The 17,190-nt window shown below is 40.9% G+C and overlaps 1 protein-coding gene and 1 long non-coding RNA gene across 4 annotated transcripts in view; one reads left to right on the top strand and one right to left on the bottom strand.

The window, feature by feature from the left end:
- The window catches only part of LOC140329556 (uncharacterized), a 10,512-nt gene extending 9,281 nt beyond the window's left edge, over nucleotides 1-1,231 (bottom strand). Inside the window, exon 1 of the long non-coding RNA XR_011920509.1 lies at nucleotides 1,179-1,231. This is a non-coding gene — a long non-coding RNA (uncharacterized lncRNA). The remainder of the gene's footprint in view (nucleotides 1-1,178) is intronic.
- TP53BP2 (tumor protein p53 binding protein 2) overlaps nucleotides 1-17,190 on the top strand; it is a 57,567-nt gene that overhangs the window by 10,814 nt on the left and 29,563 nt on the right. For 2 of the 3 annotated variants that reach the window (XM_072409906.1, XM_072409904.1), the window contains exons 1-2: nucleotides 583-709; nucleotides 2,401-2,535. In XM_072409906.1, the coding sequence (XP_072266007.1) occupies nucleotides 2,509-2,535 (27 nt within the window). In that variant the 5' untranslated portion in view covers nucleotides 583-709; nucleotides 2,401-2,508. Of the gene's footprint in view, nucleotides 1-582; nucleotides 710-2,400; nucleotides 2,536-17,190 lie in introns of those variants that run through there. The other variant, XM_072409905.1, reaches the window with a different exon arrangement.

Below are 17,190 nucleotides of genomic sequence, written 5' to 3'. Positions count from 1 at the left end.
TAAAAGTGGGAGGGGCAAAGATAGAGATTGGGGTGGTTAAGGCGGAGGGGGGCAAGAAAGAAAAATGGAGGATATGGGGGGCTGGGTTTCAGGGCCCCTATAGTTTTTTTTTTTTGCACAGGGGCCCGCTGCTGTCTGCCACTGATGTATATACACAATATATATATAATTTTTATGTTTTTGTTTGTATTATTACAGAATTTACATTTAGAAAGAATTTCAAGTTAAATATTTGTATTAAACAGCCCAGAGATTTGGAAGTCATGGAGAGATGATTGACACCTGCTGTTGCTATGGTAACTTGTGTTGTTTCTAAGGAATGGGCGGCGGCCATTTTACTTTTTCCCGAACTCTTTCTAATTAAGAGAGGTTCGTGCAATACACATATCGGTCTGTTAGACAGAACCTCAGCGGGTGGTCCGGGCAACCGTTTACGGGCACAGTTAAGTCATTGTGAAGAGCCCATAATTAGTTACAGATACGTGACGCAAAAAGGGGCCTCGAGTGACGCGTAGCAGAGTCACGTGACTCGAGGCTCTACGGGAGAACGGGGAAGGGCGGGGCTTGTGGCGGCAGCTTGTGAGAGGGAGGAGGAGGGGCGGGTAGTATCGGCCTCTTCACCCCGTACAGGCGCCGCCTTACTCAGCCAGACAAAGCCGGAGGTCCAGAGAGACGAAGCTGTGTGGGGAGAAGCCGTACACTACGGAGGGTGGGTGACCGAACTTGGGGTTACGGGGAGACCAGAATTTACCACCCGGTCCCCGTATACAGGGGAGGGAGCGCTGAGGGGGAGAATTAGTGTTATCTCCGTAAAGCGGGTGGGGGGCGCTGTGGAGTTACCGGAGACTGAGGACTGTCAGCATAGATCCAGGAGGGGTGCCGGTGCCTACAGGTGGTTGATAGAGGGGTGACAGTGCCCACAGGTGTGTGAGGGTGGCAGTTCCCACAGGTGGGTGATAGAGGGGTGCTGGTGCCCACAGGATGGTAATAGAGGGGTGCCAGTGCCTACCGGTGGGTGATGGTGCCTACAGGTGGGTGATAGAGGGGTGTCCACATGGTGGTAATAGAGGGGTGACAGTGCCTACCGGTGGGTGATAGTGGGGTGATGGTGCCTACAGGTGGCTGGCAGAGGGGTGCTTGTAGGTATATGTGTGGGGTAAAAGCATTTTAGTCCTTACCTTTGGGGGTAGAAGCGTGTCATTGTATTTTGGTGGGTGATAGAGAGGTGCCAGTACTTGCAGGGGGAGATTCGAGGGGCTTTAGAACTTAGATTTGGGGGGGATAGTTCCTACGAAGGTGCCAGGACTTAGATTTAAATTGGAAAGTTCTGGAGGGGGGTAAAAAACCTGAGGGGGGAATAGTTACTTTCAGGGGTATTTGCATGGACTTGTAGAGGAGAAGGTGTCAGGATTTGCAGGTATATGGGGGAGGGGTGAAACTAGGATAAAGGTAACCTATACATTACAGTTTCTGTGAGAACTGTATAACAAATGGAGCTGCTATAGAATGCTTCAGCTTTATCTGCAATATGATTTGTATATGGCCAGTGTTAGGAATGAAGGGAAACATATGGTAGAGAGGTGTTAGGACTTGTCAGCCGGGGATGCCAGGCGTATGAGATGGATGGAAGTCACTGCACAGAGTATAATATATAATATAACTTAATATATTTTAAAGGGTGCTGCATACCAGGTGTTGGGGCATGCAGGTGGGTGGGCAGAGGAGAAGGGGGCATTGTTGTTTTTAGGTATGTGGGTGAGGAGCAGATGGGTGATGGGGTGTTTAAGTGGGAAGTGATGCCAGATTTACATGTGGGGGGGCTGTGTTAGTTACCAGAGGGGCAGAACAGATGGTTGGCACTCAGTGGGTGGGTGGTCACTGGCGCAGGTTATCCAGAGACAGTCACCAATATCCAAGATGGGCAAAACAAGAGCCAGGGTAGCCAGTGTTCCTCAATTTCATCCAATATCTAAATTTGTTTACCTTTTTATTATTATCAATGCAAATTCTCTTTCTAATGCCAAGGTTAGAATCTGCATTTGCTTGCCCACCTCTTGATTGCTAGCTCATAGATTGCAGCAGGAGGGAGGCTGCCAGGGTGAGGTGGTGCAGATAACGGGAGAGCTGCAAAATGTGTTTTCTGAATCAGAATTTGGGTGATAAAGGTCCAGATTGATACAAATAAATGTAAAGGGTAAAATATTGGGGATCATGCAGACCATGAACTAGGAGGGGGTAGATATGGTGGGACATTTTTAAGAAGGTAATGCAAGATTTGCAAATCTATAGATTTAGGCATAAAAATGTATAGAAACCAGATAAACACATTGTGCAGGGTTATAGAAAGACAAAAACTTCCAGCCACATCTAAATCCCAGACCTCTCTTTTTATTTTCGCAGGTCCCTGCCCCCATCTTCAGTTCCTTTTGATTGTATTCAGGCCGAGCAGTGTGATCCTGAACACGCCAGCACTTTCCCTTCAAGGCTCTGCCTCCATCCTCTGCGTAAATGCGGTACGGACCCAAAATGATGCCGGTAAGAACATTTTTCGCATTCCTTTATAAGCTATATGTCATCCAGAGTTCCTACTTTTACTTATCTGCATGGATAAGTAATCTGCACATTTTTATTGCATTGCAGCTTTTGTATTATCTGTTACTCATTGGTCGCTTCGCAAACGGATTTATTTTTTATTATGATTTGAATTTTTGAAGAATAAGTTGAGTGTTGGGAAGAAAACTTGCAAAAGTTCTGTAGTTTCGACAATCTCTTAGCATATTTTTGCCTGAGGGTGTGTTTGTATGTTGGTGCCTGGGTCTTACCCCTATTCTCTTTTACCTGGTTGCTACACAGAAAGTAAATATAATGGTGTCTAGTTACCAGCTTTGTGATGTAAATGAAGCCAGCTTTATTTCATGTACCTGCACCTTGCAGATCGACTGGTAGGGCATCTTCTGCCTCCATCTCATTGATTGAATGTTAATAGATGCTGATGTAAAACTTTGTGCGTGTTTTTCATGTTTGTCCAAGGGATTTTAACCCCCCACTAGAAAGGATTATTATTATTATTACACAGTATTTATATAGCGCCAACATATTATGCAGCGCTGTACAAAGCCCATAGTCATGTGACTAGCTGTCCCTCAAAGGAGCTCACAATCTAATGTCCCTACCATAGTCATATATCATTATTACAGTCTAAGGTTAATTTTGGGGGGAAGCCAATTAACCTAACTTCATGTTTTTGGAATGTGGGAGGAGAGCGGAGGAAGCCCACACAAACACATGGAGAACCTGCAAACTCCATGCAGATAGTGTTCTGGCCGAGATTCGAACCTGGGACCCAGTGCTGCAAAGGCCGGAGTGCTAACCTTTACTGCCCAAGGCTTGGGAAAGTTTCTCAATAAAATTTCAACAAAAAAATAATGCAAAATATACAAAACAGATGCAAATCCTCAAGCTCTTAGTTCATGCTTGTTCTTTCCACGCACTGTACATTAAATGTTGCATCTGGATGCTTTTCTTTCTTATAAACCAGCACAGATTCAACCTTGTAAATCCGGGCTATAAATCTGTCACCGGGGGAGAGGCAGAGGTTATCAGTAGGTTATCCTTCTTGCATTCTTCTGTTGATTCTGTTGGGATGGGTGATTGGTTTGGTGCGGGGCTTTTGGTGCCTTTGTTTTCATTGTGGCTCTGTGTAGAAAGAGGAGAGTGGAGCTGAATGCATACTTTTATATTATTACAGAAATGATTCGTAAGAAAAGAAAACTTCTGCTAACTCGGCTTGTGTTGAATTTTTGTAGTGGGTTGAATCATTTGCTGGTTCTTGTGTTTCTTGGCAACTGCAGTGGGGAACAGTTTTTGTTTAGTCTGCTGTTCAATTTTTCATTATTTGAAGTAGATTTAAAATTGAATCTTTTTTTATGTGTTTTGTTTATTTGTGTTTAACAAAAAAAAAAGAACTTGGGGAAAGTAGTTGCTGGTCTAATTGCAGTGTTCTCCCAAGTCCCTTTTAGCAGGGTGCACCACCCAGCACTTTTCAGTAACCACCCGTCTGTTTTTAGGTGGTTGTTTAAAAATTGGGTCACGATACAGGGGCCACCACCTACCTACATCTTTTGTGGAAAATACTGCATGGAGTTCTTTCTGGATCTTGATTGTTGGGTCTAGCAACTGCTATTGTTTCACTATGGCAGACTGCAGCAAGTTAGACTAAGACAGATTAGACCTGATTTATTAAAGCTCTTCAAGACTACAGAAGATGGACTATCATGGGAAAAGCTGGGTGATCAGCAAATCCTTTAATTTTTTTTTTTTAAAAACCTTTTGCCATTTTTGAGCAAATGTTTTTGCTGGATCACTCAGGTTGTCCCATGATAGTCTACCTTCTCCAATCATGGCAGAACGTGGGTGATGCAGCAAATCCTTGGATTTCTTAAAATCATTTGCCATTATTTGCAAATGTTTTTGCTAGATCGCCTAGCTTCTCCAATGATAGTCTACCTTTTCCGATCATGGCTAAACCTGGATAATCCAACAAATCCATGGATTTCCTAAAATCATTTGCTATTTGGCATTGTTTTTGCTGGATCACTCAGGTTGCCCCATGGTACGTCCTCTCCATTCTCAGGTAGAGTCCCATGTGTGAACAGGTTAGTATTTCAGTTGTGCAAGAGTCACCATGCACTTTGTAACCTGGCTGTACAATCAAATTCGGATTTACATAAACTTTGTATTGTAAGGAACTACCCAAACCAGGGCTGTGCTACTCCAGTCCTCGAGGGCAACAAATGGGCCATGGTTCCCATATAAATAATGCAGATCCTGGCCCTCGAAGGCTAGAGCTGGGTCAGGATTGTCTAATCTCCCCATTCAGTTCTTGGTGGGTTTATTGGTGTCCATAAACGGTTTGCATTTTGCATGGTTTATTTATTAATTTTTTAACTTGGATCGCTGCAATACACCAGTCAATATCAATTAGAATTTAATGTAAATATGAAATATCTATTGTAATTGTAATCTAAAAGATATAGGAAGTATTGTTCATCTGCTGCAGGTCCTGTGCTCCCACTGTGCTCGATCAGCAAATAAAAAGCCCTTCCAATTCATAATCAAGGTATTCTCAATAAATGATGGAAATACTATTTTTTTATTAGAGTTCCATTTAATTAGAAATGAGAATCTCAAGCAGGTTTCCTCAAGAGGTTGCTGGGGGGGTTTCTGATTGATCTCCCATTTGATGATTGCTCCATAGTTCTGCGGGCAACACCACTTGGTTTTTGGTGATCAGGCGGGCATTCTTTCTACCGGCCATCAATTTGAGGCTTTTTTTCCCCAGTGAACCCCAATAAACTGTAGCAGGGGTTTCCCCAAGGCCTGGACATGTTGTGAAGGGTTCCTCAGGAGAAAAAAAGTTGGATTAGGATCCAAAAAGTTGGAATATAAAACTAGGCCTACCCAATGGCAATTACTAGAGCCAATGTAAAAGCCATTATTATTATTAACAGGATTATTATAGCACCAATGTATAACGCAGCACTGTACATTTAATAGGGGTTACAAATACAGACAGTGACACAGGAGGAGGAGAGGACCCTGACCAGAAGAGCTTACATTTATTGTACAGCGCTGGAGAAGGGAATGGTGGACGGCATGCCTACACCTAAAGTTGACCTCCAGGTGAACACGTATTTGGGAATTAAATAATAGTATTAGTTTATTATTATCCAGGTAGGGTTTGCATCTACTTTATTTTGTTATTGCGTGTCAAACCCAATTGAGTGATTTTCTGCAGCTGGAGCCTTGTAATCACATGAGGCCTCCGGGTGAGCGCTATGTTAAAGTTGCCTTTGGTCTGTACATATATTTACATACATTGGGGCTGAGTCACCTGTTGGCCCCGGGCATTTCCATCCCATTCCTTGCTGCTGGAGAACACCGTGCAGTGTACTGTATATTAACTCTGGGTTGTTGTGTGTCGGTTGCTCTAACCCTTGCCTGAACTTTGGTTAACGCTTTGCTTGGAGAATGATTTAGATTTGGCAGTTAGAGCTCCTGCACTTTGATCTGGTTTATGTGATTGTGGTTTCTAACCTCCCAATATCTGACTGATTAACTACAACTCCTACACAACTTAAATGCCCATAGTATTAGTTAGATGAACTTGTTCATGTTGTCATGTTCTTCCATTTTCTGTTTTTTATAATCTTCTAGATTGTAAGCTCTTCAGGGCAGAGTCCTCCCCTCCAGTGTCACTGACTGTATTTTTCTGTCATTTCCAACCCCTATTTAATGTAGAGTGCTGTGTAATATGTTATTGCTATAAAAATCCTGTTTAATAATAATAATAATAATAATAATAATAATATTCATAATAATCTGTAGCTATTGAAGCATTGCTTGATAATTGAGCAGAAATGTATAAATAATTTACAGAATAGGAAATAAATGAACAAAATATGGCTTTGGGCAAACAATTCAATGTATTGGGCTTATTTACAAAAGAAGGGCATTTTGATTGTGAGCCCCTTTGGGGGACAACTAGTGACATGGACCTTATACAGTGCTGTGTTATATGTCGGTGCTATAGAAATACTGTGTAGTAGTAATATTAAAAATAATCTGCTCAAATTACTGAAAACTAAAAAAGGGAACTAAACCCCCCAAAAAAACCACTTACCTTTAATCCTGCAGTTCAGTTGATCCATTGGGAGGTTTCTTCGTTTGAGTCCTGCGTTGCCCTGCTTTTTGTCTTTGGCTGGATGCAGAGGAAGCGCCGGGCACGGACATCTTCTGTCTTCTGGGTTCTCTGTCATCGATCTTGCACTGCGCTGGTGCGAGATCGGGTGACGTAGATGGGGAAAAAAGATTGACGATCTCACTGGGCACGTGTGAGATTAGATGCATCAGATCAGATTAGGGCATGTGCCGATGGAGCAGCCAAGACCCTCTGAGGATGGGTGACCTGGGTACCCTGGGAGGCATTGTGCTCCATTCTGTCTTAATCGCCTCTGCATTTTTTTATTTATTTTTTTTCCCAAAAAGGGTGTTGCACTTAAAAAAAGAAATAACGTTTTTTATTTACATATAAGGGTTGTAATTTCCACTCCTTTAAAAACATTCTTTGTCACTGCTAAAACTCAGCTGGTGGATAACAATACAATTAGTAATAGATGACAATATAAATGTAAATTTCAGGTTTTTATCTAATCAGGAAAGTCTTTTATTTCCTCATCATTATTGCTTAAGTTTTTTTCTTTTTATCTTGAAACAATTATCTTGATTTAGGATTTGTGTTTTATCCCTTTTACCTCCTAAGTGAATTGGATTTGCACGTTCAGATCCTTAAATAAAATGGTCTATCCACTTAACCTAAATGGTCTAACAAAGGTTTCTGATTGCAGACAGGAAAATGTTTAAACCCTTATAGACCAATTTCCACCAGCCTTTGATCCTTTAGCAGAACACGCATTGTTTTCAGTGGACTGTGCAATCATTGTTGGAAGATGCATTGCTATCTGCGTTTGCACAATGAACACAACAATTGTATAGAGATAACTACCAGAAACTTTGCTTTTCCCATGTGTCTGTTGGCTGTGCTGAGAATGGATGTTATAATTGGGGTTTAGATTGTGATGCGGAGTAAAGCTTCGGTTGGTTCTGAGACCTGGAAATCTTTCTTTGACTCTTTCTGTGCATGAAAATTTGAGTTGCTTTTCTTCACAGGAAAGGGTAGAATCCGGATCTGCTCAAACAGACATTTCCAACTTCCTGGAGGACCAGCTTGTGATTATTAGTATTTAGAAAGTGCCGACATATTATGCAGCGCTGTACAAAGTTCATATTCATATAACTAGCTGTCCCTCATAGAGGCTCACAATCTAATGTCCCTGCCATAGTCATATGTCTTTACCACAGTCTATGGTCAATTTGGGGGGAAGCCAATTAACCAAACCGTATGTTTCTAGAATGTGGGAGGAAACCCACGCAAACACGGGAGGAACCTGCAAACTCCATGCACATACCAAGTGTTTACAATTGTCTGTGGCATTTATTATTGCCTTATGCCTAACAGTTGTGCTTTCTAATGTATAAAGCAGTGCCTTGTATATGTAGGCAACATTTCCACTCCTGGTGCCTTTGCTCTTTGCACACATACTTGGCATTACACTTTGCTGCATTGTGATTCATAAAGTTCATAGCAATTGCTGTATTTTTCTGCAGAATATTTGGGATCAATTGCACATGAAAACTGTGCAAGAACCAATCAGGGGTTTGTACACTTCTGTTTTGTCAATACTCATAGGTTTTCTCCACCCATGGAATATTTTAGTTATAGGTAGTGACTGGTGGCTGAGTCATCTGCAGGATTTTTGGATTGCTTTAGCAGGAAGACTTTCCCACCATAGTTCCTGCTTGTTTCCCATTGTGCATTATCACTTCTGTTGCAGTCTCTCTCTCATTATGATTCTTACCCAGTATATAGCGGCAACATATTAAACAGCGCTGTACAAAGTCTATAGTCATGTCATTAGCTGTCCCTCAATGGAGCCCATAATTTAACTCCCCTACCATAGTCATATGCCTTTAATACAGTCTAACAGGGTTTATTGGGGAAGCCAATTAACTAAACTGCATGTTTTTGGAATGTGGGAGGAAACCGGTGCAAATATATAAACAAATTGTCAGGAAGAGTAGGACTGCCTTGTAATGGATGTGTACAGATCTTGTCAAATTAGGGATATAAAAGCAGTTTTTGCTGCAATATTCACCTTGTGTCTAGCTTTGTCCCTGGCCAATACTCTGCTTTTCCACTGACCCTTTAAACTTGGTTCATTTGCCCCATTACCCATAGGTGCGGCCTGTCATGGTTACTAAAAACACCCAACGGTCTCCTTAAAGTCACATGACTTTTGTCGGCCAGGGTTTGTGGTTTTTAATACAGAACAAAATGGCACTTGCATTGCAAAATGAAAACCTCTTTGCATTAATTAAGACCTCCCAGCATCCTTCAGTGCCTGAAAAGACGGGCAGTCATGTGACCTGCCAAAAAGTGCTCACTTTAGGATATGTATAAGGGTCATTTTGCATTCTGGCCTTTGCAGCGCTGGGTCTCGGGTTTGAATCTCGGCCAGGACATTATCTGCTTGGAATTTGCAGGTCTCCCTATGTTTGTGTGGGTTTCCTCCAGTTTCCTCCTACTTTACAAAAACATGCAGTTGGGGTAATTGACCTTAGACTGTATTCAAGATATATGACTATGGTAGGGACATTAGATTGTGAGCCCCTTTGAGGGACAGCTAGTCACATGACTATGGACTTTGTACAGCGCTGCGTAATATGTCGGCGCTATATAAATACTGTGTAATATTATCAATAATACCAAGTTACCTGTCCGAGGGAATGATGGTTGCTTGAAACTGTATTTGGGTAATGTTAAGTGCTCACGGTTACAATTGTTACCATTGGTCAGCATAACCTTGAGACAACTTGCATTTGTTTTAGGAGATGGCCACCTGCGGCTTCTTGCTTTGCACATGATAGAAGGTTTATGCTGCCATTTAGCAGGTTTGGATTGTTTTAACATTCTCTATGAAGCATCACACAGCCTTAGCATGAAGATAAGAAAAGAAGACGTGTTTTAGCTGTGTAAGCAATCCCTGTATACCTGGCATTACCTGAGACAACTAGCGGCTACCTGGTCCCCCCTTACACAAACACAAGGTGGGGGGGTTATAGGTAGCCAAGAGACTCCAACTATCTCATTAGCTGTTGTGTACACATCATTAACCAAACATGACATAATGACACCCAGCCATCTCCCACTTAACCCCTCATTGATAAGAACTGGTTAGGTGGTGCTGGTGTTTGTTGTGTATACAAAATTAGTTTGTGTGGACATAAGGAGTTCTCAAATATTGAAGAGTCAAAGGGAAATTGATAGCGATAATGGACAAAAAAAAAAGTCCCAAAATTTTACCTGGGCTGCTAAAGGATCAGTCCGTGCAAAACATATTTCTATTTTGTAGCAAGTGCCGGAGAAGAAGAAACATTAAGTACGCATTTTTAGATAATTTTTTAGGCACAGGCTTTTATGGCTTCTTTTTTGTGCTAAATTATTCTGTGTTGGCATCTTTTTATGTTGTTTTTAAATATTATCATTATTTCACAAAAGAAAAGAACTAACTAACAGGCCTTTTATATTGTGTTAGGATATAACTCAGCGTTTCTCAACCAGGGTTCCTGCAGAGGTTGCTGGGGGTTTATTCACCAGTTTGCTCCTCTCAGGTCAGTGTAAGTGACCCCAATGATCTTTTTGTCTATCTGTAAGGGTGACATTCTTCCCAATGGCCAGCAATGTGAGAGGAATTATACCTACTGACCACCACACTAATGTACTGTGAGCCGTGGATATAGTAATTATAAAAGGGTTCCCTGAAGACCTGAAAGTTAATTCAAGGGTCCCCCTATATTAAAAAGGTCAAGAAAGCTTAGCACTCTGGCTTTTGCAATGCTGGGTCCCAGGTTCGAATCCTGGCCAGGACTCTGCATGGAGTTTGCAGGTTCTCCCCGTGTTTGTGTGGGCTCCCTCCGGTACTCTGGTTTCCTCCCACATTCCAAAAACATGCAGTTAGGGTAATTTGCTTCCCCCCTTAGACTGTGCTAAAGACATATGACGATGTTAGGGACATTAGATTGTGAGCCCATTTGAGGGACAGCTAGTGACATGACTATGGACTTTGTACAGCGCTGCATAATATGTTGGTGCTATATAAATACTGTATAATAATAAAAAACAAAGGCTGCTATAAATGTAAATTTGGGAAGAGTTGAACAGAAAGTCCATTAAAGTTCATTTAAGCCCCCGACCCCATGTTACAAAGAAACTGTTAACTAATCCTTAAAAACTCTCTAAGCAAAAATTGCAAATTTTCATGCACCTTCTAAACGACCAAAGTGAAAGAAAGCAATTTAGAAAGCAAATTGTTTTTTGAAAAACACTTTTGTTTGTGAATTACGGAACTTGGTGCATTAGCTTGAATGAATGATCGGCGTTTTCTGCTTTTTAAGTAGAATAAATCTGTTCTTCAAGGCACATTGAAAATACATTGCAGCAATAAAAGTTATGGGATAATTGGATAAGTCCCATTTATTGTTGTGTTTATGGGAATTCTGCTTTTAGTTCCAGCACACCCAGTGTCCTGCAGTCATCTTTTCTGCCCTTTGACCTGTAATTGGATTCACAAAGGCTTTGTCTTTATACTTCTGACTCAGTTTTTTTTTTCTATTACCCTTTAAAGTCGCCAAGGGGTAAGTTTCCCATAACGACTAAGTCAGATTTTAACTGGCGCTTGCCTTTTGTAATCTGCAACTTAACTGTCTGCTGGTTGCCGTGAAGCAAAATCTGTTTTACAATATAAAGGCATAGTGAATAAAGATGCAAATCCATCAGGATAAACCTCCGGCAGTCACACAAAACCCTACCATACTTCCTTTATTAGTTATGTGAATGTCGTTAGCTGTAAGGAAACACCAAGACTTTGTTTTTCATACCTATAATGATTTTTAATGCTGCTTTAACAGTTTGATATTTAATAGCTTTGTCTATTCAGAACTCCTGTTGAATATCAGTAATAATATTAAAACATAAACAGTATTTTTTATAGTGCCAACATATCAGCGCTGTACATTAATCAGCAGTTGCAAATGACAGATGGTGACACAGGAGGAGGGGAGGACCCTGCCCCAAAGAGCTTACAATCTAGGAGGTGGGGGGAGTTGCACACAAAAGGAGGGATAAAACTTTCTTTCTTTCTTTCTTTGCAGCTAAAAAAAACTAAAAAACTAAAAAAAATATTTGTTTTTGTCTATATTCTGCATACTGGTGTATATGTGTATGTGTGTGTGTGTATGTATATGTGTGTGTGTATATATATATATATATATATATATATTTCATTGTAGGTATTAAAAGCAATCTTTATTGTCACGTTGCTACTCCCTACTGAAGGGAGAAGGAAAGGGGTGCAATTAACTAGAATACATAAAAGTAAAGCTTACACGGGTCCTAGGGGGTCAGAGTTCAATATGGTGAAGTGGTTTTAAGTGTGAAAGAATGTTTCATAGAAGAAAAGCATTGAGTGGCTTCCTCTGTCCCTGTAAGGTTAGAGGTGAGCGGTTCTCCATCAGTTTTCTTTTTAAATTTTGGATATCTGGGCTTATATTGCAAGGAAGGTTGGACGTGTCGGTGCAATTCTTGTTATGCCTTTACTATTATTATTAATAATAATATACAGCGTTCATATAGCACCAACATATTACACACTGCTGTACAAAGTCCATAGTCATGTCACTAACTGTTCCTCGAAATGGCTCACAATCTAATGTCCCTACCATAGTCATATGACATTTTTCCAGTCTAAGGCCAATTTTAGGAGGAAGACAATTAACCTAAACTGCATGTTTTTGGAATGTTGGAGAAAACAAGCTTTTGTCATGGAACTATGATATAAATGTACACATTTGCCTTGGCTGAATGGCCATGCCGATGAGAAAAGAGGGAGGGATGACTCAGCCGTGTTCATTTTAGAGAAAGGGGGTGAATGTGGGGGTGTATGTGGAGGGAGGTGAGAAGCTAGTCACTGAATAAACTTTTCAGTTTTAGTTGTTATCGTTTGACTGGGCAAAACAAAAAGGGATATAATTAGCACTTCTGCAATACATTCACATTTAACTATGTCGTATCCATTTTTAAAAATACTTGAATTAAAGAAAATTATCTCTTCATAGGAATCCCAAGACTGTTGTCAGCTCTTCTCAGTTCTTCCCTGCTGGAATAGAAGAACTCCTGGGTTGGGCTGACAACATTGTTTGGGAGTTCGGTGCAGCAGAATTATCGGGTCAAACTGGGAGCTCCCTAAATTTAAACCCGCAACAGGTATAGAGAAATGAGAGAGAGAAAGCATAGAGAAATGTTTGTATGTATATTTATTTTAATTTTACATAACTGCTTCAATTTGCAAGGAATACTCAGACACAAAGATTAAGCATACACACTGCTCTTGCATTTAGATAATATTTGTTTAGCCTGGACTCCAGCTTCAATTACTTTTCTCAGGGTCACCTTTATTGTTTCTTTAGGTAGATGTAGAAGAGAAAATAGTGTCCTGATTCCTTGCTTTTTATAGCTTTCTTATGTAAACCAGGAGCAGCTATGTAATTACTGCAGATAGGCAGTTCTGTATTTCCCACGATTGTGGTGGAGTAATTGAAGACTCTACATAGAAGTTAGGAGTTGTTTGAATTTTTTTGCCCGATAATTGGTCTGCATATTGACAGATATTGTCATAGATTGCAGGGACAGCTCCAGACAGAAACGGCTTTACCTGCTGCAAGGTTTATGGAGAAATACATCTACGTTGTCCTGATATTCCACCCCCTCCTGCTGAGCTGTAGGACAGCTTACCACAAGGAAACAATCATTTACATTCAAACAGCTGGGTATGATCAAGCGGCCTTGAATCTCATCGTCGTCATTCCTGTCCAAAAACAAGAATATTAAAAAAAACAAGCATCTGGTCGGTTGCTCTTGGCAGCACCTCCACCTTTATCCAGTTTTTATGAGACCCATTGTCTTCCCTTTAAACTGGTTTACAATGAAAACAATGAGCTCTCTGAGTAGTACAGCAAAAAGGAAAAAGCTGACGGGGTATTTAGAGCTGCATAAACAATTCGCACCATTTCCAAGTACTTCCTGCTGCTCTCCGCCCAGCCGACCTGACTCCAATTCCAAGCCGGGGCTTATTAAACTGCCAACATGGAGTATGTAGTAAGCAATTCTTACTTATAACTGATCATGGACTGTGTATATATGATTAAAAAAAATGGGTTCTCCTGATACTCCTCATTTGAGCAGCACAGTATTGTGTTTTTAGATCTAACCTGATACCTGCACATTCCACATCTCCGGTGGATCCGTAACCAGAGACCGACTCATTGCATGTTTTATTTCCAATGTGTGAACAGAGACTGTAATACAAAGCTCCATTGATCTGCTTTACTTTTAGTGATCCCTAGACTGTCAGCTCCTTGGGGCAGTTTCCTCCTTCTATTGTTTTACAGTATGCTCAGCTTACTTACATTCTCCCATAGCATTCCTTTTCTTTCTGACATTTTGACAAGCAGAAAGTTTAAACCCCCTGTAGCTCCAGGCTGCCTGCACACCACAGTCCAATCAGTCTGTCAAGAAATGGTTTGTCAGATTTATGGTCCGCTGTCAATAAAGAATCTCTTATGAAGCAGAATACTTGAATGAAAAGCTTGAGCTGGCAGAGGCAATTATGGGATTCGTTTGACGCATACTATTAATGGAAAATGTCATTGAACAGATTAAGCATCATTGGCCTGGAGCTAATTTGGAACCTTAAAATCCCCAACAGCTTTCTGTGTTGGTAGCTTGCTTGGTTATTTCACTTTATAGGATGATTTCAACTTTAGTCAAGTTGTCCTTTAAGTAATCTATCCACCTGAGGACAACCATATTGTGTGTGTGTCTTTGTCCATCTTTGCACAGGATTCATCCTTGCCATGTACTCCCTTACAGCTTACGTGCTCTGTGGCCCCATTGATTTCTCCTCCAGTTAATTATTGCAGTACAGTTTACTGGTAATGGTCCCCCAATGTCTGTTTAGGCCTTGATCACTCTAGGCAATTACTGGGGCTTTAGACTGGTACTCTTAAGAGATGCTGATTGGCCCCATCTCATGCTTTTGTGAAATGTTCGCTGGTTCTGATTGGTGCTTTTGAACATGTGCATTGTGGCACATGTACACATGTAAATCAACCTGCCATTTTTAATTTCTTCTGCTCCTGTCCTACTGAAACCTTGCACCCCTTTGTTGAGGTCCCTCTTCCTCTGCCATGATGGTCCCCCTGTATTTCTTCTGCCCCTCCATCAATATCTGCTGCTGCTCATTGCTTTTACCTTGCCGCCAAACTCCTGACCCACCGTCTTGGACTTTTGCCAGTCCTTTATTCCATTGCATGTTTCTCTGTCACTGAAAATCAGTACATTTACAAATTCAGTACATAGCATTTTGCTAGAAACCAGCTGCACAATTTTGCAAGAATGGCAGCCGATACAGTAGAGTGGGGTGCACTGACCTGCAAAAAAACCATACAATTCCTTTTGTCCTGGTATTGTGCTATCATTACAAAATGATACAAAATTCCAATAAATCGCTAGTTGTGAGAATGACCCCTAAGAAGACACCTCTTCACTACTGATGGTGAATGTCCAAAGCAATGTTTCTCAAACAGGGTTCCTCCAGTGGTTTGCTAGGGGTTTCAATGAGCAATATGTGCTCTTCAGGACAGTATAGGTGACCCCAATAATCATTTTGGCAATCTGTATGTGTGGCATTTTTCCCAATAGTCAGCAATAATATTATTATTATTATTAAACAGGATTTATATAGCGCCAACATATTACACAGCTCCTGTACATTAAATATAGGAAGAATTCTTCCCACTGACCACAATGCTAATGAACTGTAAGCTGTGGTTATAATTATAGATGGGGTTTCCTGGAGACCTGAAAGTTTTTTTCAAGGGTTCCCCTATGTTAAAAAAAAAAGGTCAAGAAAAGGCTGCTATAAAGTGACTTCTGGTAGGAGTGGAAAAGTCCATTTGCCTACTAGAGTTTGTGGCAGATTTGTGGTTTTGCCAAAGGGATTATAATAACGTAGATTGGGTATAGGGGAGCACATTTTTAAAAGGAACTCCATAAACCATAATAATAATAAAAGCAAGGTTTGTATTACTTTCTAATGTGCTTAGATTCATTGCTTTTGAGAACCTTATAATGTAGTAGTCGTATTAAGTTTGCTCTTTTTGTTGATTTGTTGCAGTATTGTAAAACAGCCGCTTGCATTGTTTTGTTTCTTTATTGGGTCACTTTAATGTTTTCTGTACTTGTCAGAATAGAATCATCATCCCTCTGATCCTACTATAATCCAGGATTTACTGGAAGCATTTAGTGTCGGATGAGTTAGTATCTTACTGCAGCTTATTCTGAATTTCCTAGTGTGGGAGTGTGAATGACATGTTATGTTTCCATGACTGTGTGTATAGGAAAAGACCCGCATGAACCATTTTCATTCCCCGATAGTAATGGCTCTGGTTGTCTTCATCAGTGGCTGGGTCAGAGGTGATCTATTCCTGGAATGCCAGGCATGTCGGTTACAATCGCTGGCTGGTGTGTACACAGTGTTGCTGCTGTTCTTATCACACCTTTCATCAAGCCGGGACTGAATGTACAATTGGGAGTAAAAGCACCTGTGTTGTTCCCAGTGTACACTCAGCCCTGTTCTTAGAGGATCTTGCAGCTGGCATCCCTTGCTGCTCTCTTTGCTCCTCTGCTGCCCTGTTGTCAAATAATTATAATAATAGTCATCCATGCTTTATTGGGCGTATGCCTTTTTAATTTTCAGCATGGGTACAATTTGTACATGGACAGCCACATGTGTGACTGTGTGCATAAGTTACAAGAAACTTCTAGCAGGCTGAGGGATTTTTTAGGAGAGAGACATAAAGAGTTCAGTGTTCTCCCCAGCCACTTTTAGCTGGGCGCACCACCCGGCAATTTTCAGCAACCACTCCGCTGTTTTGGGAGGTTACTGATGAGTTGGGTCACAACTCAGGGGCTTCCACCCACCTACAATTTCTACCCACCCAGCTCAAAAAAGTGTCTGGGTTGAGCACTGGAGTTCTAGTTTACCCCCTAGAAGCATTTTTGGGCTGCAAAGGAAATTAAGCATTTAACGTTTGTTCACCATAAAACACACAAAACGCTCATAATAAAATTGTAAATGTGTTTATGGATGTTCTAAGTGCATTTTTTTTGTTTTCCTCTCACTTTTCTAGTTTTCTCTGCTATACAAAGGAAAATGATCTGCTTTGATTTATGCCTAGATACACATACAAGCGCTTAAAAAAAAATGTCCTTGTAAACCAGAACTAAGTATCTACGTGTCAGCACATTTCTATATTCAAGTTTTGACCTTTAAAAAATGTACTTGGCTGCAAAAAATGGAAACTAATGCAGCCCTCCCTTCCAGGGCCTGGAAAACAAAATTATTTTGTTTTCTTGGGTTTAGGCCATACACTGATCTTGTGGGTTCATGACGT

Source organism: Pyxicephalus adspersus, chromosome 4 (genome assembly GCF_032062135.1).
Source record: "Pyxicephalus adspersus chromosome 4, UCB_Pads_2.0, whole genome shotgun sequence".
Taxonomy (NCBI): Eukaryota; Metazoa; Chordata; class Amphibia; order Anura; family Pyxicephalidae; genus Pyxicephalus; species Pyxicephalus adspersus.
This window is presented reverse-complemented; position numbering and strand designations above follow the sequence as displayed.